This window comes from Malurus melanocephalus, unplaced genomic scaffold (genome assembly GCF_030028575.1).
Source record: "Malurus melanocephalus ecotype Western Australia unplaced genomic scaffold, MMel_1.1 scaffold_92, whole genome shotgun sequence".
NCBI lineage: Eukaryota > Metazoa > Chordata > Aves > Passeriformes > Maluridae > Malurus > Malurus melanocephalus.
In genome coordinates, this window is record NW_026623324.1 from 1,410,480 (window position 1) to 1,436,535 (window position 26,056).

Sequence of the window (26,056 nt, forward strand, 5' to 3'; positions counted from 1 at the left end):
GGCAGACATCAAGCTGCACTTTCTGCTTGAAYTCCCACCCCAGTGCAGCACCAGCAGCAGCGTTGTGGTGCCATGGCCTGTGCCCTCCATGTCCTCTCCTCCCCTCAGATGCCAGGCAGTGCAGTGGTGTGACCAGGAACGAAAGGACAAATGGAGCCAGCTGCCTCCCTGGGCTTCAGAATGAGAAGCTGTTTCTCCAGGCAGAGACATTCCTTGGMATGACACTTTGTCTGCACTAAACTTGGGGAACCTGAGCAGCCAGGCTTGGTAGTGTTGGAAGTATCTGGTGAGGGATGTTTTATTGAGAGATTTTTGTATTTTCCTAAATTTGCAATTTTTACTAGACATTTCTATACTAGTAGCTTCAGTGACTGAATAGATATAGTCTGTAATTTTTAACAAATATACTAAACATATYACTCACACTTGAATAAATGAATGGTAATGGCATGTCATTCTTCAAATTGCATTTTGTGCAGGATGCCTCCTAATGACAGTTTAAAAGAGCAAGTGATTTGCAAGGCAATGTTCTGCCTCCTTAATTAATGCATTTATTGTGTAATCTAGTGTTAATATTAGGTTTCTACTGACATTTACATGAACAGGTACACGGAATAATTATTTACATACATTATATAAGAGCATTTAAAATCTTGGTTTACACAGTGACATTTGYTGATTAATAGATTAGACAAAATCATGTGTAAATGAGTGCAAATTGAGAGTTTGCATACACAATGTAAACTTGACTCTCAACTCTGTAGGGCAAAGCCCATGGTAACATTACCCTTGCTCTGCTGCACAGCAGCTGGATGACTCTCACTCCTCCAAGACACAGCAAGGACTAYACTTTGTCCAAAGAAAGTTTCCTGCTACCTGCACAGTCACCTCTGAGAATGAAACTTGATCTGCAGAGCACAGAGGACAGTCAGTGGGAACTGGTTTGCTCCCACTGATTGTCAAAACACTCCGTACAGTGCGGAGAAGAGTACAATGCCTACCTGGCCCTTACATCTCAAGCTCATCATAAAAGCTCCCGCAATGTGGAACACATAAGACTCTCCACAGACAGAATTAATAGCAAGTCCTGAGMTGATGTTCAAGGTAATTTCTCAGTGCTTCCAGAGTAATACAAATCTGTGGTTTTGTGATCCAGACTTTGATTGTGACAAAGCATGTGTTGGGAACCCTGACCTCTGAAAAAATGACCCAGCCCCCARCAACCAGAGTCATAGAATGGTCTGGGTTGGAAGGGACATTGAAGAAAATCTAGTTTCAACCTCAGATACATCCCCCTCTCAGGAACTCATCTGGCTGTGGGACTGCCTGCTCTGACCATTCCTGCAGAAAACTAAAATCCGCTCAAGCACCAGGAGTCTCCAAAAGGTCCCAAAATATCATGGCACCTTTTTGAAGAAAAGGACTGTAAAGCATCACCCAAGGAGAGGTTTCTCCAGCTTCTGAGAACCTTAAGTACTTCTCCCTTATTTGACTGAATGCAGACCTGCACCAGTCTGAGAGCTGGGGGCGAGGAGCAGCAGTAATACTCAAAATAGCCCTTGGCGACAGCTGCTGTGCTCCTCCAAACACAGAGGGGAGGGTGCCTGGAGTTAATTCTTGGGAGCATCTCCTTTGGGCCTCCCCAGAGTTGCACACATGGGACAAAGTTTCCTTCCCCTGGCATGGATAACTGTATTCCTATGGGAGTCTCACTGACTTACTGCTTATTTATGTTCAAACAAGTTCTGCAGGTCTGTCAGCAGCCATAAACACCATAAATAAGTTAGACCTGCCCTCCGTGCTCACGTGAATGTGGGATTTCTGTTGATAAAGGTCGTGATGTGAGGAGGTAGGGTACCCACTTTGCTCCTTAGTTAGTAATTTCTACCAAACTGGTTTTGTCAGTTAAGGTATAGACTGAAAAACAACAAGAAATGTATTTCACCAAGCCAAAGTCATGTTTTATATAGCTGCAGTAATTTATAACTTCAGTCATGCTACTCAGATTCCTTTTCTATTTCTCCAAACCTTTCTGACAGTGGAAATGTATTAAAGGTAATTTAACCAGGTGGGGAAGTGACACAGTTTTTCCACAGTGAAACTTTTCTAGGCAATGCTTTTGTGAAATAGCATTGGAAAAGATACCGACTGAGGCTTCCAGTTAATCCCTTTTATGTCACAAAATACATTTTAAAAATACAATGATTTGATACTGCCCTGGAGCACTTGCTTAATAAAAAAGAAAACCGGAACTTAATTGAAGATTATATAGARCAGATTAAAAGAAAAAGTGACAGAGCTGTGCACCTCATATGAATACCAGTTTTTGCCTTTCTGCAGATCTTTTCTCCCTAAGAAAAGTATTTTCAAATATGAAGTGTCCCCTTACTGAAAGAGAGGAAATAATTCAGCTCATTGGTAATTTGCCAGATTTTGAAAATACATGATAAGACTGACTCCTGAAATTATTATTAAAATCTTTAAAAAACACTACACAAATAATAATCCTCAACATTCATACTTTCCATGTTAAGCTTTGGAAAATCTCTGATAATATTATCCCTTTGCATTAGCAACTAACCATGTAAGCCAGTACAAATAGGTGACATTGTTATTGTATCTGTACTAGTGCCAAAGCATTGTAATGAAGATTAAGATCCAGTGGAAAGTACATGCAATGCGATGACAGTTTTAGGAAGCTTTTGTGATATTTTTAGATGCATTCCTAATATCGCTGTGACCTATCTACTGCAGGCCCAGATCAAAAATCACTTTAATCTTTTCTCAAACGAGTATCATAAATGCACGTAAACTTTTCCATCATGCCCCTGAACTTTAAAATTTGAATCACAAAAAAAATAGGGCAATTTAAAAAATATCAATGATTTACCAAACATCACACTAATTTRAGTGAACAGCAATGAAGGGAGAAGAAATGCAACCCTGAAGAAAACTACTACAGGAAGGGAATGTGCAAGGACTAGTAGAAAGCAAAAATGGCAAAAGGATCTAGAGGATCTAAAGGATGGCAAAAGCCCCTTTAGAAAGCAGAAATCAGCAGCACACCAAGAAATAAGCCACGTGGGTCACAAACATTTTGCAAGGAAGACATAAAACAAAATGTTATAAATGTCTCAACAGATAACAAAGCTAGAATGAATATTTAAAAGGACTGTTTTATCTTATAACAAAATGCATTCCAAATCACACACGCTGTCTTTGTTTGCTTGTTAGTAAGACAAATCCTCTCTAAGGAGCATGTTGATAGAGCTAGCGTTGCTCACCGTTCTGTGCCAACACAGCAAGGTCACTTAGAAACTGCATTTATTCAACTCCATTGTTACTAAACTCCTGTGAACATAGAGAGTTCAAATAAATCTAATAAAAACCTAAAATTATGTGGGAAGTTAAACTACTTCATTAAAATAAAGATGATTTCATTAATAAAATGCCCCATGCATAGCACAGTGTAAATTATACTCTATAAAACCCAAACAACTCAGAACTCCTAGTGAAAAATGGAAGAATCCCTAATAAAAATGTAAGATAAAAAGCATATTCAGAAACAATCTCAACAAAGTATATTTTAATTAACCAGACTTCCTAGGAAGAAGTCTGAAGGAAGAAGTTTTGAATGAATGAGCAAAGTAGACTGAGAGCAGACAAAGCTGCAGCCTCAGGAGATGAGAGGTGGCACAATGAACAGGAATACACCCCTGAGGAATACAGAGGGTAACCCTTATACATTTATTATTATTTATCGAACTACAAGTCTGATGACAGCAGTTTCTTCCTCTTCTGGAGATTTCTTCTTCCTACTGGAATGCCGGAGGAAGGATGGCATTCCAGCAGCCAGGCATGWGTGAACACAAGAAATAACCATTGRTACCCCTTCTTTCAATGAAAAATTSTGCTCWGCCATATGAAATAAAGACTGGTATTACTTATTTATCCAACCACAAAGAAAAAGATGACCAGGAATGACAGCAAATAAACCATTTTATGGAGGAACAAGACTTCACCTTGATCTAATTTTGTCTTGAGATTCCACATCATATGAAAAAAGACAAACAGGTCTTTGTTTTAAMATGAGGTAAAAGGATGCCTAAAAATTACCTGATGGCCATATTGTGAGATGCAGCTCCCAAAGCTCTCCGACCCAATATACACAAGGCAAAGGAAAGCGTCACTAGAGGAGAATCCTCATCGCTGTCCAGGTGCTACAAAGTTTTAAGATTAGAATGTTACTCTAAATGCAAACATCATATTTAAAAGCACCACAATACTACAAATGGTGACATTCACAAAATTTGCATGTCACTGAACCTACACACCAAAACATTCTTTGCAATTAAAAAAACAAGAAGGATGACCATCACCATCAGAGGATTTTTGCCAAATGCAAGCTTATTTTGCCACTGGCTAGAAGCGGAACATTTCATTTTCAGGTAGTGAGATGCCAAGGGAAGTAAGCTTTGGTGATGGTGGTGGGGTTTTATTGTGAGGATTTTGTTTCCCCTCCTCTCTGATCTGACATTCTAAACCAGAGGAGTTTCTTATTGTCAAGTGATASTGCAGCTGGAGACAGCCAAAACCCTTTTCATGGGACACAGTTCCTATGAAACCCTACCACAGATTCCAGAAGTACAATCTATTTCGAAAAGTTCGGAGGCACACACTTTCAGTGAATAACAGTATCTAAATGGTTGATGACACTGACTGCCCTTTTTAACAAGCAGTGGGAACATTTCATTTATATTTACTAGTTCAGAAGAGGTTTTTTTTTTACTGAACTTTACTGAAATTTTCACTAAAAAAACCTTGCTATCAAGCAGAAGTAAAGAACTGAAACAACCCCTCATGCATGTTAATCTTCAAGAGGATACAGATTACTCAGTCCATGCAATGATTGATTTCTTAGAGCTTTCTTTGACTAAATCAGAAGCCAGTTACAATGGACAACGTAGCTCTTTCTATAAAATATATTGATTTCCTGGGTTATGTGCACAGCAAAGGTGGGGTTCTTTTTATCCCATCTCCTACATGATSTTTGCCTCTCTATAGTCAATTAATAAAACAGAGGTAAAATATGTAAAAAAAGATAAGTGTGTGTGTGTGGCACTAGTGCAGGCATTCATTTGTCTTTTGAAGTCTAACTTACATGTTTCAAGTCTATTGGCACCCCAAAATCTATTACTGAATTTGAAAATTGAAACCACGGAACAAGTGAAAAGGCATCATTTAACAGGGGCTTTCCCTGCACTATGCAATTCTTTGTGTGTCAGAAYTTGGGAGCTGAGACATGGAGATGAGAAGGAAAAGAGGTGAAGTATTCCCAGTAGGAGRAGATGGTGGGAAAGGGCTCTGAAGACAATTCAATGAAAATAATATAAATATWTTGATATGCAGGGGAACTGGTGGAATGGTACTCAGCATCAGAGACATGAGAAGGAATCAAAGWGGAGCAGAAATATTGGGTGATGTTCCAAGAAAGATTCAGTGATGCCACACCAACTAAGGTCAGTAATGRGATGTGCAGTCTGCCATCCTGAGTGGAAAAATGCACAAATGCAGCGTATCGTGGCCAGGAAAGATGCACTTCTCCATTTTTGCCATTATCAGTAATAATCAGAAAATCAGATTGAGGCAATGTGCTTGTTTGAAACTGTACTCTCCCTCTGGGCTATTCTGAGTATTCCTGGAAATACAGTAGTGCACCTCTGGCAARTGACTGCTGCCCATCAGCAATCTTAGTGGCTCAGAGCATGCAAAGGCACAGCTGCCCATGACCTTCTGGAGCTGTGAGGTGGTTTCATGTGGCTTTGTGGCATGGATCACATTTGAGTCATGAGCTGCCAGAGGTGACTGTGCCCACAGTGAGTGTGCCATGCACTCCCCTGCCATTCTGTACCCAAATATAGGCAAACCTCAGAAAAGCCTACAAAGACATCACAGATATTTGGCAAAGGTACCAATCCCTGGCAACGCTGAAGGAGCTGTAATGCTCTGATGACATTTTCTGAATGAAGCCTGCTCTAGCAGTACTTCYGTGAGCACTAAATATGTCCATGTTTTCTGGAGCTGACAAAATTAATGCTGTTGGAAATGTGCAYAGTAAATAACTGGTTCTGTATTCAAAGACTAATGCTCCCTAAGAGTCCATTTTTTGCACRCAGGTAGTTTCCAAAATATGTTTGTTCCATTCCACAAAACACATGTTTTCCTTTTACATKAAATCTAAAAGCTTGTATGAAATAAATTTCATTTTACTAATCCTGAGTGAAAAAGTAGCCATGCATCATTTGACTCATATCCCAAAAATTAAAACTAATACTACTAAAAGAAATTATAAAATTGACACATACCTCCACYCTTTTTCTAGCACAGAACTGAATCCAGTCCAGATAAACACTGCAGAAGCTAGCTCTTGTTATTCCTTGGAGACACGGAACATAATCTTCATCTATGTTAACATTGAACATTGCAAGGTCACGTTCAATATAATGCCACTTTGCATAAGGCTGCAGTATCTTTTGGATGGATTCGTCTTTTATCCAGTCAAGGATTTTGGGAGAACTTGCTGTGAAGTATATTATACTCTGTTGACAAAATGTGCTAATGTTAGTCACTCTTATCTCTGATGACAGCAGATATATTTTTCACAGAAGAGAATAAACCAAATAAGAACTATAATAAGAACAAACTATCAAKAACTGTAATAGTTTCTTACATTTTACTGTTTAGCATCATCATTGCTTCACAAAAGTATTCATGTTAGAAATATGATAGTAATTGATATTGATAGCAAAAGTATTCAAATTAGAAAGATGATAATAATTGATATTGTTAGCAGACAACAGAAAAAGAAGTGATATTTTTAATATCCTTCTGCCTTACAGGAAAATCAATACAATGACAGGAATAGAGTTCCAGCATTCAAATGTGAATACTAGTGGGGTTCTAGAGTTTATCACCAAGAGGGTGATACTGATAACAGCTTAGGCATATTTTGAAAACACAGTGGTAGATGGCAGCATCCTCAAAATACRGCTCTTTTTCCTCAAAGGACTTACTGTTTTCTGGGTATGATGCTTTCTTAATTCTTTATTAGCCACAAAGATGAGATGTGACTGATGTGTGTGACACAAATCTGTTATTTGTCAATGCAGCAGGTAAACAATAATAGATTTATATGTCGGGTTAAGAAGCTGATAACTGACATAATTAAATTAACTTTCAAAGCACTGAAGGGGCAGCAGCATTCAGCAGTGGCTCTTTTACCAAATGCATAAATGTTAGAAAGAAGACACATATCTCATCTTTGTGCCTGAGTTTCTAAGTTTAAGTTCTTCTAACCTCTATATCTGGACACATTAAAATAATAATRAGTAAAATAGTAATTAAAAACAYTCAATCCAARYACAAATTAGAGCATCTTTTCAAAAGAATARGAAACTAAAGAAGTTCCAGTGCTTTCCATCAGTCACAAATTCCAATTATAGTATTTTATAACATTAATTTAGAGTGGGATTCCAAAGGAAACGAGGAGCAAGTGTACATGACTGAAGATTATTTAGTTCTACTTTACCCAGCCAATGAAAACAGTACTAAGTAAATAAATTTATAAAATGAAAATTGATGGATTGCAGAGGACAGARGTACTACCAGCACTTTTAAAAACCCCAGATGCTCTCCATAGCTTATCTTTCAAATTGTAAAAAAATACACAAGTAAAAGGAGAATCAAGCTTCAGAGGAAAAAGACAAGTCAGACAGATATGGACAGGATGGACTCTTAATTACTTGGCATGTGGAAAACAATACACTCTTTAAAAAAGATTCATGCAGAAACAATAGGAGCCAAAAMCACAAACACAGCACTCAGCGAATACACTGACTTCTTGAATACTAAAAGATGTTTAAATAAGAATATRTTGAGAAGAGATGGAAGAGGCACAAGGGAAAAATATCACAGTAGTTGGGCAGGAAATTATTTCAAAATATATACAGAAGGGCTACAGGAGCTGACCCACTTTATTTGTGGGGAATAAAAATCCTTTTATAAGAAGAAATATATGCATTTCTAGGCTGTCCATAAAACTGCAAATGAAATAAATATGACTATTTATTTATAATAAATATAAATAAATAAGATGCTCAGTGCAACTCAAAGACCAATAAAAGACCAATACAATAATTATTCTTGAAGGATAGAGGAACTAAAACAAAGCACACATTCTCTTTGTTGATTTTCAAGATAGAGTTTGCTTTTTTTTATTATCCTCATCTGTGTTTACAAAGAAGCCGATTCAGCTGGGRAAAAAATCAGATTTGCAATCAGATACAGAAACAACAAAAACTTCAGTCACCTAATTAAATTCTGCTCTTGGTAACTCTTCCAAGATATGTTTTGTGCACAAGTGCATCCTCAGCTATATGATAATTCTGAAACAATATGGTAAATATTTACAATATTGTAAGCTACAGAGAATAAACCAGAAACACTCCAAATGCTCAATGCAATGGAAGTGCAGATCCTGCAGAAACTCCAGCCTAAGTGCTCTTCAAGTTTGCGACTTATGTGACCTGAATACTGCTTTATCTATAGTTCTTCTTACAATTACTTTCACAYCGTTAAAAAGAAAGTGTCAAGGACTTTTAAAATGTTCTCAGTGAAACYGCACAGGGTCTTCATCTAAATTCCCCCAGAACAAAGAGCTGGGGAAGGAATGAATTCTCACCTCTGTGTCTGATACTGTTTATTTGGAGGCAAGAATTAAATAAACAGGAGAAAAGCTGATCTAATACATATTATAATCTTCTCACTTTCCAAGGCTGAACTAAGGATTTCACCAAATCCTTTTAAAGCTCCTGCTTATGAAAAAACTAATTACTTTAAAAATACAAAAAAAAATACCATATAACTTTCTTTTGGGAAGTGTCATCCTAAAGAAGRGATCTCCTTAGTGCACTCTCCCTTCACTGAAGGGAGCCCCAGCCCAGGCTAATATTGAGGGTGCCAACAGATTATTATTATCTCCTGTTCATCCTTCCCCAAAAACAGAAGCAGATTAAAAAGACCGACTGTGCGGGACTGACAGCCTGAGAATGAAGAGTGGCCTTCCTGAGAATGAAGGTCTGTCAGTGCAGTATAATAGAACTGGCTCAAATAAATCCAACCAGAGGAGACTTGATTTTCACATGTCAGAGCCATCAGTGGTGAGCACGAGCTCTGCACACAGCRGAGATGGAGCCACCTCAGGGATGTGGAGAGTATTTTACTCACCTCCCTTTTACTCAAAACAGGAGCAACTAACCACACCTGTGTCACATGGGATGAAAGTTTGTCTAAGCCATCTTACCTATGTCAGCTGCTTCTCAGGTGTGTCCAGAACCAGAAGCTCTAAACTACCTTCCAGTTAAGTTTTATGTCCCARGTGATGAACCTCACACTTTCCACAAGTCCTCCATATGTCAACCCATTTAAAAGCACACAGTTCCAGTTTACAAAGCACAATTCTTCGCTGCTTTAAACTAGTAAGATGCTGATTTGATTGCAGCTTAGACTGGGATTTTTTCAATCTGATTCCCCATCAAAAGCTGAGTCATATGCCAGTTTGCATCAGTTTACGTTCCAGTTATTCAGGTTACCTTTTAAAGTAAAGCAAAGCAATTGTAGCAACATACTCATTACAGGTTAAAGAAGGGTGTTTTTTTGTTGGTTTGGTTATTTTTTAGTTTAGTTATGTTGCTTCAAAACAATTTATAGCCACAAAACCCACTTCTAAAATGAAAAAAATCATGCTCACATGCAGTTTTATTTGTAATTAGTGTATTAAACAAAGCAGGTTGGTTACCAGGCCATATTGCGTGCAAAATTATTTATGAAATCCCAGAAGTAATCAACTGCATGATCAAAGCAGCTTTTTAAGGCAATGAGCTTGTTTTTACTACATTGGTTCATTTGCAAAAAATGGTGATTAACTTATTTGCAACAGGTCTCTCTCTGATGCTGACATATTTTTACAGTTGCAGAGATTAAGTAGAAAGATGTCAGGGATGCTTTGGAGCTTTAGTAACTGGCTTCATGGCAGTACCAGTGGCATAGGAAGCAGCACTTGGCTCTTGCTGTTTCAGTAAAAGACTATAGAGCTCAACAAATTCTTCATTTGCTGGACTGGGAATTGTTTTGGCAGAAGATGAAGATGTCTTGCTAGACTATAAGGTTCAATAATTTTGACAAATTAGTATCTGTGTGGTTATTTTGATCTTAATAACAATGCAAATATAGAAGTGACGTAACTGCTGTGTAATCAGTGGAATAAACCAACTTCAAATGCACTGTGGTATATATGTAAAACGCAAGGTAAAATAGGGGTTTGCACTTCTAAAAAAATACATTTGAGAAACAGCTCTTCAGAGGTTTCACAAGAACTTTATGCTTGTTAATATCTTCTTTTTTCTCCCAGAAAAAAAAAAAAAAAAAAAAAAAAAAACAGTGGAAAGACCAAGGCACGAAGAAATACCAGACTGTTAGTGAAGTTTTGTATGAACGTAAGAACATAAGCAAGAACGCTCTGTCTGACTTTAGCACTAGAGGATGGTAACTCACCTTCTTGATCTCCACTGAAGCATACCTGCCATTTTCTGTACTAACTGTAAGTATAAGTGATCAGAATTAAATTTAGCAAAGGGAGACATGAATAAATTAATTATGCCTATTCGAGTGGAAGGTATGCCTGCCCATAGGAGGAGGGTTAGAACTAGATATCCTAAAGATCAAACCAAATGACTCTGTGGTTCTGTGATCTAACATCAAGTCAGTCTGTCTGCCAGACTGTGGTGCAGATGGATAAACATAAAGCAAAAACCTTCAAATGCTCTTTCTTCTATAGAGGAACAGCATCCGTTCTATTTGACAAACCTGCCAAGRAACAAAGCACACTTTAGCAAAGCGTTTACCTTGATATAGTATCTGATAAGGATTCTGCGCAGGTCGAACACTTGCAGCATTGTGGCAGCGTTGTTGTCAATGATGCTGTATCCTTCCAGGATGTACTGGCTCCGTGTTATCTCCCACGTCAGCCAGCGCAGGTTAAAGGCTGCGTTACACGACAACAGGTGGGGCAAGTGCCCAGGCTTGCAGCAGCAGCAGCCTTCGTTGTCTTCATCTCCTTCTGTGATAGCTTCCACTTCTCTCTGCTGGCAATATGTCCCTTGGCAGCGAGAAAAAGAGAGTGTGCTGCCAGTTATTGGGGGAGGAGGAAACAAAGGAYGCCTTGCAAGCTCACATTCAAGGTATGTTTGAAAGTTGTACGCACTTAGCAGAAACCTAAAAGAGCGAGTACGGCAACAAACTCGATGTGCTAATTGATCCGTGTGCAGCTGCAAATAAAGGGCTGAACATTAACTATCACCTATAAACACCAATAGGGCCTGATCTCATGTTCTAGTTCTAATGGGTTCTGAGCTGAGCTAAAATACAGACCACAGCTTCTGCCTTGATAAAATCTGCCAGGAAGCAACACTAAAGAGYCTTGCTCCACAATGCACATTAAGCAAACTGATCCAAGTCTCAGTCTGCTTCTTTAACTAGCATACTGGACCCAGAGAAAGATTTTAGTGTGTCAGAGCACTTGTAAAATCTGGGTTTTAGCAAGCTATCCACTTGTAAAATCTGGGTTTTAGCGAAGTATCTTGGAAAGCAGGTTCCAAAAATAACATCTACCAGGTTGTTCTCTCTCCCACTGGAGTAAAACCTACTCTGGATCAAATATCTCTAATGAACAGCACTAGTGGCAGTACATCACAGGAACAGAACAGCTTCCTAATTAGTCTATTACACATGCTTTAGATCAAAGTAGAGTCAATTTTTCTAAAAAGGATATGTTACCTCAAAAAGAAGTCGTGAGGCAGATGCAGAAACAATAATGCAGACTCTGCATTTCCAGCCTGTGCTGTGCACACTAGATAGTCAAGCTGAGCCCTTGTGGATTTGAAATCTATTAATGTGGTTTCTATACCATGTAGGGCACTACCAATAAAAATCGAGGCAGACACCTATATGCTCCCCCCCACCATTCTCAAAACACATTTATTTTGTTTTATGTTTTGATGTAGGCTTCATTTTGAAATTTACTCTCTGTAGGCTGTTGCAGAACTTACTSCCTGCTGAGTTTGTACATAAACCATCTTTCAAGGGCATGTCCTGAGATGCAAGTCACACATCTCACACAGGCCCTCTGCCAGAGGTTCAGTATCACCCCATGGACTGSTGACTCCAGACAGACTTGATGGGAGAGGAAGATGTGAGACACTGCACTGCAGCTCGACAGTTCCCTCCACACCAGGGCCAACAGACCTGTAATGTCACTCAATGGAAATGGGAGCAGAATTTGGCTGTGTTCATCATCTGAACATTCGACCAGGGAAGAACACAGTGCCAGCTTCAACTYCTGCAGTCTGCCAGCACCCCAAAAGAGAGCCTGGAGCAAGGCAGCATCCCAAAGGCCTTTCTGTGGAGCATGATGACAATTGCTCTGCCCTGACTGTCTGTTCCAGTCCCATCACAACTCTCTGGTCAACAACCTGTGAAATTCAGTTTGTATGAACAGAAATAGCATCTAGAATATTCCTTTCTCCTCATTRAGAAAAACCTTTCAAAACACACCAAAATGTACTAAAGTATTGATTACCTCTTTTTTTGTCTCTGCACCAGCCAAAATGCAGCAAGCAAAATATACAAGTAAAAAGGAATAGAAAAATCAGAAGGAAATGTGTGAGAAAAAAGCAAGATTATAGCCCTCAGAGACAGAGGAAAAAGATCCAGTGTATTCCACTGTTCTCTGTTCAGTTTGCTATGAATGAAAATTCACATTGTGAACCCCGTGTTGCTCACACACTCATATGCATTCCTCCTTGCACTTCAGGGATATCCAGTATGAACAATTATTAAATGTCTTCAGGTCATCCAAATATAAACATCGTAATTTCCAATACTCTCAAGTACAAAACATGACCTACTAGGCTGACATTTCCAGCTATGAACTGGACTACTAGGCTGACATTTCCAGGACATGAACTGGACTGCTTCTGCTTCATATTTCAGAGGTTTCTACATGAATTAACACTTATTGTTCAACAGCAAAAAAAACCAATAACTGCTCTGGGTCAGCAGATGCTTCTGTGAAGTCAAGTCAGAAGACATCGTACTCAAATTGAAACATGGAAAATATTCCTTTGTACATTGCTTGAAAAGAGTAAAACAAAGACTCCATGCTGGTGCTGTTACTATTGCTGTTTTGTTTATTTTTGAAAGTTTAAAGGTCTCTCAGCATTACACTGAATTTAGGAGAGCATACATCTTCACCCCAGGTGCTAAATTAAGTATTGCCAAATGTTTGCAAGTGGTGAAAACTGAAAAAACACAATGAAGAACTGTCACAGATCCCTGTACAACAACAGGATTTAAAGATGCCTTTGCTTGGTCTATGTAATTATTCACATATTTCTATTTTCTTTTCTTTTGGTATGGAAATACCAAATTTTATTTCTATGGAAGGCTGTACTCTCTGTACCACCTCCTTCAACGAATAACAAATATTATTACTGCAGTTTCTGTAATYAGTAGTTTTCTCAGGGGACATATTTTATAAAATACCTAAGGAGGCTGGTAAGGCAAACAAAAGATGAATTCAAGAGACCCTCAGTGTTTAAAGGAACCTGCCATCACATGCATAACAAACAGATGATGATGCCAGAACATTATTTGCATTCTTAGCTAACTCAACAGGTTAAAATACCTCCCAGTTGTTTTTGMTAGGTAATTTTAATCAGCTAGGGTTAAAATTATACTACAGAGGGTGCAATCAATGTTGAACTTGAGGAGCAAGAGTCATTCTAACAGGGCCTGTGTTATTACAAAGCTCTGGGAAACAACCAAAGGAGCTCATGTGGTCGTTTTACAGATTTATTCCAAAGAGTGAAATCAGGGTTGTGCTCTTCAACATCTGGCAAACATGCACTTGATTAACAAAAGCTGTTTGATGGACTTGGGTACTACCACCTTGGGGATTTGGTGTCTTTACTGCTTGTGGAGCCTCTGGGGTATCCCTGTTCAGTTTAAAGGTGTAACCTGAGCCATGGCCAGTGCTCTGACAAAACACCAAATTCTTCCTGCTGATTGCACCTTCTACTAAAAGGACTCAAGTCCACAAAGATAACATGAAGACTTGCTGCTCAAGTACATCAATTGGTTGCCTTCCAGTTCTTGCAGTCAGTTCTAGAATGACTGCCAGTAATTTCGTCTCATCCTTAATGGAGGCTTGCTTTGGTCCTTAATGCACTGGCTGGACTTCAATGCCAGATTGGCATTTTACTGTAAAATTTCATTTACCAGTGCATACATCAATCCTTTTTGGTTCATTACATTGGTACTGCAGAGACTAAGAGCATGTGCTCAGCTTTACCCATTGAGCCAGAAGGGACAGGACACAGTAAATGAAGTCAAGCATTTGTGTACATCTTTTACAGAAGGCTGGCCCTAGTCTTTTTTGCATGTGCTACAAGCTGATGATTTAAATGGCAACTTTTCTATCGCTTCTCAAAAAAATAGCAAATTCAAGCAGCTGTGAGAGAATTATTCATAAAACCAAAGAGCAGGGAACAGAACATGCACWTCACTCCTGCAATATAATTAAGTCTAGTACCATTAAATATTAAAATACAGGAAAATGTTTTCACTAGTAATCAGTTATTTCAAAATCAGAGGGGAAACATTTTTTTACAATACTTTCTGCAGTAGAAGGAAAATTATCTCATGCACTTCACTCAAGTTTAGTCATTCGCTCTGACCCTTACCAGTATAGATGAGACCAATTCATTTGTAAGATATCTAACACTGGAGGGYTGCCAAAAATCCATCAATGTGAAAAACATGTGCCAGCTGAACAAAGCAAGGGCAGCCTGTGTGAGCTCAGGAGAAAGTCAGGGTGAGAACTTGGAGCTCTTTGTATTTTCCTGACACATCAGGATTTGAGGACAGACTTGTGCTCTGCCAAAATGATCTGACCTAAATGGAAATGAGAAAACTGAAGACTGTAATCTTGCTTCAAGAGAATAAAATTCACCTAAATAAATGATCACCCAGCCTTTAAGAATTTAAGATTCCAACCATAGTGTGCTTTTGAATTCAATTTTGAAAACTCAGTGAGTGAAAAGCACTTTTCAAGTTCTGAGGTGCCAGAAAGAAAAATCCTTTGCACAACCACACACTTCTAGGAACAGTTTTAATTTCCATAAAGCACTTCAGTTTAACAACACATCCAGGAYGGGGACTAATTATTATGGCTGAAGGTAGCAACAGCTTTAGCACTGAGGATTGCTGACATGTAAACAACTGGGGTGCAAATCTACATAGGGTAACTACATAGGGTACATAGGCCTAGGGTAACTCCTTTCCTGAGCTATGCAGAGGTCTCCTCACAGAWGACTCCACAAAAASACCCACCATTGTTTTGGCAAAATTAAGCACATGAACGTCTAACAAATAAATGCATTACAGTAGAACTGTATGGCTCTGCTTCAAGATTATGCTGCAAATCCAAGTTTTCCCTAATTCTGATCAATAAGGCTCCTTCTCAACCAACATTTCTGCTCAGGATAGCAGCTTAATGAGCAGCAAGTTATCACACAAAATAAACACAGCAGGCATAATTGAAAAGCCATCCTCTACTGAAATATGCATCAGATATGGTTTTAGAAACACAAAAARCCAAATACCTCAAAGAGGAGTGAACTGAGCACTTACAAATGGAAACTCATAAACCTCAGAATTAGACACATTCTGGAAACCAGCAATTTTTTTGGCTCCTTCCCGCACTTTTCCTTGTGGAACTGGGATGAAGAACAGTAATTTATAGGCTCTGATAGTCTCAGCTTTTTCAAAGAAAAATGTCAGGATTTAGAAAACAGTATCAATTCTCAAAGATCAAAGCTGTTAGTTATAAAACCGTGGTTTGGCTTTCAGTTGCTTCAGGTGCTTGTATGTCTGAAAAACAATCTGGTTTTTAAACCAGATCAGTTGGTAAAATAACAGGCATCCCTTCTCCTCAGAAACCTTTCCTTTTCTTGGCCCACAGAGAYACATTAAGAAAGCCCATGTGGAAGCAGCATTCTCCAAAGACTGTCATTAAACTTGCAGCTACAAAATACCACAAAAACTTCTYACGTCCCATCTTTTGGAATGCAATGCAAGATGCAATATTTTGTTTTTGGCAAAGATATTTTCTCAATAGGTTGCACTGCATTTAACATTTTCTTTCCTTCCCAAAATCTTTTCCAGCGCACCCATAAATACATACAAAATTGTGAAAGGAAGAAAAAGGAAAAAAGACATCAAATATTTATTCTAGTATGTGTACAGAAACTATTCTAAGCCTGTTTGGAATTCATAGATGGCTTCCACCTTTGGGGCATCATTGTACACCTAGAAAGGCTTGAACRTTTACTGCATTCAACATGAAGTGTCCTCTTTCTGTTTCATGCTATTCTTCACAATTAAATGATCAAGATTAAAGAAACCCCTCTGCATCCTTTCTGTCCATGTTTCTAGTGTTCACAAGGATCGTGTCTTTCAGGGTGTGTTCCTTCCCACAAACACTGCACTTTTGGTTTTTAACCTTCTCTCCCAATGGATATCAAAAATTGCTGTTTTTCTCTGAACTCGTTGTAATTTATCAATACTTTTTAATGTTATATTGAACATCAAGTGTGGTCTCAGGAAAGACATGAACATGGGCACTTTTATTTCCCAACATCAAGAAGTGATTTGTAAAAAAAATAAAAGTTGCAACCACTCCTTAAATAAAGAGTGATGCTTCCTAGTGCTACAGAGCCTTCAGACACAAAAAATCAAACACAAATAAATATTCCTTACACTAGTAATGTACTTGCTACTGTAATAAAATGATGCAGCATACACATATGGTGCAGAAATGAGTAACTGTCCTTATTAGACATAATTTCTGTGCCTAGAGCACATAGCCTGAGCTGGCTGCTTTTATACACCATTTTGCTTGGGAAATCAGCTAGCTAACACAGAGAGAGCCCCACAGGCAATCYCATCCTGCTGCCACAGCTGCCTTCCACTGTGTACAGCTGCATCTGTGTCTGCTCTGCACTTCTTGYCTTGATCCATCTAATGAAGTTCCAAGTGAAGCATGAATATTGCACGTGCAGAGATTCAGAAATCCACTAAATGACTGAAGAATACCATGCAGGAGTTAGAAAACAGTTCCTGAAGACTTCAGCAACACCATCAGTAAGTAGTTTCTACACATGTAATGCCTTAAATAAATATTCTCCAAAAGACACTTTGTAGACACACAGACTAAACAGGAAAACATTTTAAATCTCCCTTGTTCTACAGGGAACTYGTGAGAGGGAGATATTTTGACATTGCTTCTGCTTGTTCCCTGATTGTGGGTTTTCCCATCTCTTCCTTTCAAATTAAATGATATGTTATGTATTTCTTCTGGCAGGCTGCTTTTAGCATTCTGCTGTGGCCTAACACAGGCAGCAGTTAAGTTGCTGAAGGGCTCAATTCCCCCACACCACTGTGCAGCTCCTTGGAAGTGTTCCCCTCCTTTCAGCTCATTACTACCTTCTCTTTGCTTTCCATAAAGGAGGAGCTGGGCATTTCCTGTCAAAGCCTGGAGCTCTTGAGCCTCCCCCCAGCTTTACACCACACAGGATGAATGACACAATGGAGGCACAACCCCTCTCTGTCCACAGAACAGGAGAGTGAAGAACGAATTCATCCAAGGTGCTGACTGTGAACAGGACTAAAGAGAGATGAAGGGAATCCCAGATTTGCAGACTCACTTCTTTCAATCTGCTCAGTCTGTACCTTCTTATGCTGCCTGCAGGCGTTTGGTTTGGTTTGTTTATTCATTTAAAAGCTGAGACAAATGCTTCTGTTACAAACAGTTAGCAAGGCATCTGGATMAGTCACTTATAATGCCAGCTCTCAATCAGGGTGGACTGCAAACTGGGGAGACAGCAAGTGCCTCAACAGTACTCTCAAATTCAGAAGGGTCTGTGACCCCTTCTTCGGGCACTACCAGTATTGCCAGCACAGCTCTTCAGCTGCCACAAAGAGAGACATCCATAGGAAAACCCAGAACTCCACAATGCAAATATTGCTTTTGKTTTAGTCATAAACAGAAAACAGTCACAGAGAACACTGTTGTGATTCACTCGGTTCCAAAGCAAACACATATTTCCTATTTAAGGAACAGCAGATTTTTGGGGCCCTCAATTGCAACTACTTGTTTGAAGTTAAGCAGCCAAAGYTCAGAAATTACAGATTACAAGTTCCTCCTCTAGCCCTTTCTTCCCCCTTGTGGGAAACCTGAAAGGGTACAATGAAAGGAACAGGGTTCCCTGTAAAATATAGTGCATGACCAAACAATTAAAAATAGGAGTGCAGGATGCCCAAAGCAATCCTGGTGCTTAATAACTTTGACACTTGACTTTGTAAACCATCAGGTGCTTCCAGGCAGCTCCATATACTCTCTCGCTTCTGCAGAAGAGAAATCCTACAGTATTCAGCCTGTATTCATCAGCCATTTGCAAGATTTGAAATRGGGAATAATGTGCCCCGTCCACACCAGAGATGGCTCTTGGTGCTGCTTGGCTCTACTTTCCTGCCCCACAGGCAGCAATCCTGTTCAAAGGAAGGAGTGAGGAATGCCTTCTAAGGAAGACTTTCAGCCTCAGCTTTCACGCTTTYACACAACTTCCTTTGAATAGCCTTGGTTTATCCCCTTATGAACTTGTGCCTTCAGCTCAGCCCTGCTATCTCCTCATACTCAGGAGTGCCTGGGCACCCCTGTGCCTGCAGCCCCAGCAGAGCTCCCTTTGCTGGCAGAAGGACCGAACCACGTACAGGACGAGCACGTTTCTGCAGAACAGTTTATCTAAAGCACACCAGCCCTCATGGGTTCCCTACAGACACCAAAAAACCCTCTGGAGTCAGCACATCATCCCAGCACTGGGCACACAGCAGATTATCCGCTCACATTTTGGAGTACCCGAGGGTTTTGTTACAGCCTGCATCAGGCAGATCCAGGCATCCATATCTGGCTTCTGCTTGGCTCCCCTGGGCTCCTTTGCTTCTTCTACTCCATCCTTAAGCAGGCTTGCAATTTGTGTGATTTCTCTGGCACTCATTCTGCACAGTCCAGTGGGGTTCAGCTCTCATGGCAAATGCTGCGTGTTTGAGCTGGTTTTGTCTCAGGTAAATTCCTTTATTCAGCCCTTTATGGCTTCTCTGTTCTAGGCCAAACAACAGAACAGCAATACACACACTCCTAGCTCCCCTTCCCATAACAACTCCTCTACCAGACACTCCAAAAACCAGAGAAGCCTTCCTTACATATCACGTCTGTGCGGACACAAAACAACCACAAATCTTCTCTTATCCTTGGAACAGCATTATCCACTGGGTTTCCAGAGAAGATAGGGAGTCTGTTTTTCTCCTACTTCCAACTATTTTGTCTCCTAGCATTGAGCAACCTCTTCCCCCAGTGATACTCTGAGGGTAAAGAGGAATAGGGGACTAGATGTGTACTCAAGATGAGATAATCTAGGTGAAACCACCATTTCCCTACTGTTCTTCTCCTCCAGTAACTGGCTTTGCTTTCCAGTTCAGTTTGCTTCTGCTCCCTTGGTCCAGGCCCAGCGAACACTCAGGTAAGAAAGAGGAGCTGCTTTGCAGGCTGCCAGCCTCTCCTGAGGAGTGCAAGGAAGACTGGGAAAGAGGATATTCCTCACGAGAAATCAGCTCATGAAAGACATGAGGAGCTRTGGGGCTCTGCCCCAGCCAAATTTAAAGACCTGTGGCAGCTGGCAGACATGCTGGATCTATTAATAAAGTAAAACAGTATTAACTACAGTTAATTAWCACTAAACAGCATTAGGCAATCTGCATGGAAAAGTCAATTTTCAGACACATTTAGTTACTTAAACTGTGATTTTAGGGAATACAGAGATGCCTCGACAGGTGGCACACTGCAATTTTTGAGCTTTGCTCTCAGATCCAAATGCCAAATGGCACTTGCTGGCAGTGAATGATCCTGGCTCAACGTCAAAGAAAGTCTTCCCAAACCACTTTGCAACAAAACCATCCAGTTGTTCCCCACTCAGCTTCCAGTTCATTATGCCTGTCTGCCAGGCCCCGGTCTTTTTATCCAGCCAGCASGTGGCTTGAGCATCCTCTCATGGTTTCATCTGTTTCCAAGATTTATTTTACTTCTACTGCCTGGGGATGGTGATGATAGAGAGGGACCCAGCAACAGGGGGGCAGCCACATAAAGAAAGAAAAAAACCACCTCACAAAACTCATGTAATTTCAGTGTGAAGGAGGTTTCTTTCTTCTGTTTGCTTCAAATCCCACAATGGACTATTTTAAAACAAAAGGATGATCAGCAAAGATAAATTTCAGAAGTTAGAATGCAAGGCCTTATCCCTGACACATCAGCACCACTGCTCACCTTGGGGGCACACCAGGAGAAAATGGGACACATAAATACTTGCACAGATGTCTTAGAAGTTGAAGCAAGCCTCAGAACCACACATGCATGACCATGTATTCCTCAACAATCATCATGAACACAAGAAATTATAAGGCTGATAAACAAAGCCTCTTCCTTTCCAGTTGTTTTTCCTTACAATTTGTATTTGTTCCCAACAGGCATCTGATCAGGTACACAATACCAAGCTCTTTCAGCCATTTATTGTTTTCTTTCCACAAAACTTTGCTTAGGACACAAGAGCATTCTCTTCATCTGCACCACACAGGAAGGAAAGTGAACACGAAGCACTCACCACAACCTGTTCAACATCCTACATGGAGTCTGTCACAGAGTCAAGACTTGAGCCCACACATGTTATTTCCTCCTCTAATCCTCCCACACTTCTGTGCATTCAAGAGCCAGTCTGACGCCTGTTTTCTCACACTCAGCCTTGTTAAAAAGTCACCTTGATTATACTTTGCTGTTCTAGTGTGACAGAGACCATCTCAGCACTAKCTTCTTGCAGGTTTGAGACAGGATATTTTCCATGGAAAGAGTTTTATTTTGGTTTTGGTTGTTTGTTTTTGGTTTTTTTTTTCCCCAAAGACAAGGTTTTTTAGGTTGAATAATTTTAAGAACAACTTCAATTTTCATAGTTATGGAGGAAAATAAATAATCTGAAAATGTAACAAAGCATTACTCAAAAGATCTGTGAACCAAGCAAACCACTCAATATGCCTTCTTTCTGAAAGTGTTATGATACTGCAGAACATGGCTCTACATTTCTTAGCATCTAGGTTTCAAAACATTCAAATAACGACACAAAGAAGTACCGAGCTTTTAGACAGACAGAAAGAGAAAGGTCCTCAAAATCTACATCCTACTAAGGAGTTGTGATAGATTAAAAAGACAGACAGGATTTGTTGCTGGTTTTGTTGTTATGTAAAGCRTCAGGGATCCTTACCTCGAAATTCGAGCCCTCTGAGCTGGAAGGTGACAAGGCCATTTCCAATTTCGATCAAGTGCACAAAGGCATTTAAATAATCCGATGCCAGAATAAAACAGTCTCCTGTGTTGTAGTTTCCCCAGCGGCCCAGAATCAAATCTCCACAAAGAGACTCCTGCAGAGATCTTGTCAAATGCTCATAAAAAATGGAGTTGAGATTATTGTCATCATTTCCTACAACCAGAGCAGCACACTTTTGTCAAGAAAATAAATGATAATATGCAAAGCCACTCTGCATAAAATTTCATGCTCTTTTTTATTCCTTCTTAAATCTTCTTTCCCTAGCTGGATGATATCTTCCTGATACTTTATATAATCTACATTTCCTAGGTAGCCCTTCAAAGCATCAGGTTAATATGAAAACTATTGTAAATAAAAAATCACATTAGTGATAATGTATTTCAGACTCAATCAAATAACCTCCATGCTTTACAACAGTAAGAATTTCTTGGCTCCACTAAAAGTCTTTGCAATGCTAAGTTAATGACTATATACTATTCTTAATCTAAAGAAATAAAAAATCAGCATTACTTCAGTACTATCTATGCTTAATTTTGAATGCTTTTTCTGAGATATTTAAATACTTTGGTCACACAGGTTCCAATGATTTTGTTGGGATTTTTTTCKCTTTTAGTCCTCCAGGAATTTTTCAAGGATTTTTCCATGAAGAATCTGCTGGTACTTAGGATGAGGATATTTATTTTAAGACTTTATTTAGTATACTGAGTAAGAATGAAAAATTCACCATTAGAATTGCTACCACTTGTAAAATAGGAACTGTTCAATTACATTTTGCTCAGACCAAATGCCCAGGTGAAAAACACCCCATCACAGTCTAGAAGTGTCACCTCTTCAAGCTCTATGGCATTTAACTGGATTAAAAGGAGCACTTTAAGATGGTGATTTGTGAAAGGGACTGAACCTTTCGCAAATGCTATCATGGTGCTGCATAATCCTACATGGTGCTGTCCTGTGCTTTTACTCTTTTACATATATATGCTTGATATGAGAACTGCTTTTCTCTTCTGTAATGCATCAGTGTCTTGCCTTCAATACTTTTAAAATGCTGATGCACAAATATATGTGCAAACCAACATCTTGCAGGTGTATTTGCATGCATGAGAGTGTGTGTGGATACAGATGTACAGGAAGTAATGCATTTTTATGTTKGTGCATATTTAGAAGCAGATCAACATGGAGGACAAAATCCCCAGAAGATGAGGTTTCCAGAGGCTATGGCTTCCCCTACAAATTTCTCCTTGATACCAGAGGAGGAGTGGGTCAGTAACTACACTGCTTTTCATGCCCATGGCCACTAAGCACCCAGCCCTGGCAGTTTCTCCATGTGTGCGCCCATGTCCATGTGGACACACTCACCTATGCCCCTGCTGGAGTGCATTTGGGCAAAATTTAAGCAAGTCATGAAATGAGTCTTTTAAGCACATAACAAAAGGAATGCTTTTCTTGAGCTACAGCAYATATAACAATGCTAAAGGTTATTGCTATCAGATGACAGAATGGCCTTGTGAAAAACCTTAGCTCCCTGTCTTAAATGATAAATAATTAAAAAGCACCATTCATGCTTCAAACTACTAATACCTCTCTTGCCTTCTTGGACACCCTGGGTTACATCCATTTCTTCTTGAAGATGCATATTTGGTTCATGTTACTGATGTAATGGATGAGGTTAAAAAGGATTTGGGATGTAAACTGGTAACAATTAAAATGTAAACTTCTAACTCCACAATACAACCCCTGACACCTCAGCGGCAAGATGAAATCAGCCACAGAACACTAAAGTGGAAGAACCCCATAAATGAAATCTTGGCTTCTCTTACTGGGATGGGATTTTGGCATAAAACACTGGTATCRATTTCCCCCAAAAAGGGCTCTGTCCCACCAGGCACTGAAGGGTGTCAGCTGATGTACCACATGTTCCCTGTGTCCACTAATGTGCCAAAAATTGCTCTCACTTCCCAGTCTCACAGGAACCACTTGATGCAGCATGGGAAGTTGCTTTGTAGTCCTGGATTGGTGCTCATTTAATGCACTGCTACCCAGCAGAGCAGSCCATACCTTTCCTACCTCTTCTTTTTGCAAGTTTTCTCATTTCCCTTCTYCCCCCTCTCAAAAAGGTAGAGGAGATATCTGTCAGCCCAAAATGTTCAATGGTGGGGACACCACTAACTTGCTACTTTTTTCCAAAACCTTTCCCTGCCCACAGCTGACCTGAGTCGAGCAGGAGAGCCCGTTGCATATTCCACAGCAACAGCAATGTTACGATGAACCCAGTAATTGGCAGCCCAGCAGCTCTGTCTGATCAGCTACACATAACTAAGGAAGAAATGTGCTTATCAGGTCTCACAACTTAAACTCGTGCTCTGCTACATTGGAAATGCTTTGGTTTGTACCCACCACATTTCAACCCTTTGCATCTCTTTCAGCCAAGCCTCACCAGTGCAAATACATCACATTTTGCAATTCAAGAGAGATATCCAAACTCCCGGGCCATACCTCCGTCCTTTTCGATCTGAATTGCCAGTCTGGTGTTCGAATGGTCCGATCTCTTGGTGCTAGAAAYAAAGACATGTTTACAGCCAACTCTTTTTTAAAAAAAAGAACAGTTCTCACAATAAGCATTTTTTWAAAAATGTATCTCTTCACTTTGTGTTTTTATTATTAAACAGTTCACACTAATCTGTTCATCAGGTATATACAGTTATTTCAGGTCAGTATTTCTGTTGATATTGTAGCTTATCAGCACACGCTGTCTCCCCATTTTCCTTCTTGTAGGGCACAATCCATTYAGAATTTGGCATCTGTGATAATATACAACACTATACACTTAAATAATTAAACTGGCTCCAGAAAGAGATCAGTCAGGTGCCAACAAAACAGTGAAAAGAAAGAATATTTAATCAGTCTTTCTTTCCTTCTAAGCCTTAAGGGAAACAGCTGGACTCAAGAAGTTTTGTTTGAGTAAAAACATTTCTGTGGGGGTGTAACATCTATGGAAAAACAACAACAAAAAAATCCTTTACTTAGTTTCATATTTAACTAGGCAGCAACAAGAGAGTCTCTGGTCATTCTTACTGCTTGAAAAAGAGTAAATTACAAGGCCTTAATTCATGCAAGTACTAACCGTGTCACCCTTATGAATGGCACATTCCCTATTCAGSATTTTCATTGCAGGAGGGGAATATAAATATCACAGGAAAAATGGTTACAAAAGAGAAAGCAACTAAAAAGGTAGATTGGATTGAGCTTTTTATTACTACCTGCAACAAAAGACACTAATAAAGTCTGAAAATAAGGAATGAGTAAATTGCTGTGGGCCAGTATGTGTTAAACAGAAGGGAATAATTGTTGTGAGCAGAAATGTTCAACACCAGGTCCAAAGCATCTCCCAAGCACTCACAGGTACTTGGGGTAAAAGTGAAACTCTGGCCAATAAAAATGCTATAGTAAATATCAATTTCCCTGAAATACTGTTCTGGCAAAGGTATATAAGGATTTAATTAAGAATATTGCCTCAAAAGTTTTGTCCTCCATGCCACAACATCATTTTCCTTGGCATAGGATCCAAGGGAGACACCCAAGTGTGGCCCTCATCGTGTCCTTGATCAAAATGCAGTGAGGGTGGCATGGCTGGGTGGGACTGGCTGGGGTGGGGAGCACAGGACACTGTGGAGATTCTGGGCAGGGTGGTGGGTCACCAGTCAACCTACACAGCCTGAATTTAACTTCTCGCTGTGAGAGATGAAGATGTGCCCCAAAGAAGATGGCACCAAAGAGGGTATCAGTTACAGGAGAGGTTTTCAAATAGCCCAAATAACACTGAAAATGGATGCTGTAAATAAAGATAATGTTGTCTTTGAATCACAGCAGAGACTCATCTCAGTACTGGTTCCAGGATTTTGTGTGTCAATACACGGGTTATTAAAAAAGTTGGAAGCTTCTGAGCTGAAGCTGTAAGTTCATGCTGAATCCAGCTGGGAGAAGGGTGCCACTGATGCATTAGAAAGTCTTTCCATCCACTCCCTACAACCTCCCAAAAAAAGTCGTGGAATACCATCCAACAGAAAAATTGCACACAGGTTTCCATGTAACAGCCAGAAGAGGAACAGAATTGTTTTAGTTTTACTCCCCACCAAAAACAACTGATYTTTTTTTCTTTAAAAAGCAATGTTCTTTACTTTGCAAAAAGTATGATTGAGAAAATAAGTCTTAATTAAAATGATTTGTAATTAATATTAGTATATTATCTACATAGATTAACATTTTATTCGAGCTATTATTTATCTTCCTGCTTCTAGTTGTCTCAGCTCATTGTAACTGTAATTTTCATTTCCTATTCAACAGAAAATGGCAATGGAGGGGGAAGGGCTTTCTAAGCAGACCAGAATATAAAAAATTATTTTACTTCAAAAATGTTGTCAGAATTCTTCCACCCTGATATATATCCACCTGCACAT

The 26,056-nt window shown here is 39.5% G+C and overlaps 1 protein-coding gene across 1 annotated transcript in view; it reads right to left on the reverse strand.

The window, feature by feature from the left end:
* The window catches only part of PCNX2 (pecanex 2), a 153,718-nt gene that overhangs the window by 15,512 nt on the left and 112,150 nt on the right, over positions 1-26,056 (reverse strand). Inside the window, exons 24-28 of the mRNA XM_057368443.1 lie at positions 24,096-24,154; positions 21,540-21,755; positions 10,962-11,215; positions 6,366-6,599; positions 4,117-4,220 (exon numbers count right to left, since the gene is read on the reverse strand). Of these exons, the coding sequence (XP_057224426.1) occupies positions 4,117-4,220; positions 6,366-6,599; positions 10,962-11,215; positions 21,540-21,755; positions 24,096-24,154 (867 nt within the window). The remainder of the gene's footprint in view (positions 1-4,116; positions 4,221-6,365; positions 6,600-10,961; positions 11,216-21,539; positions 21,756-24,095; positions 24,155-26,056) is intronic.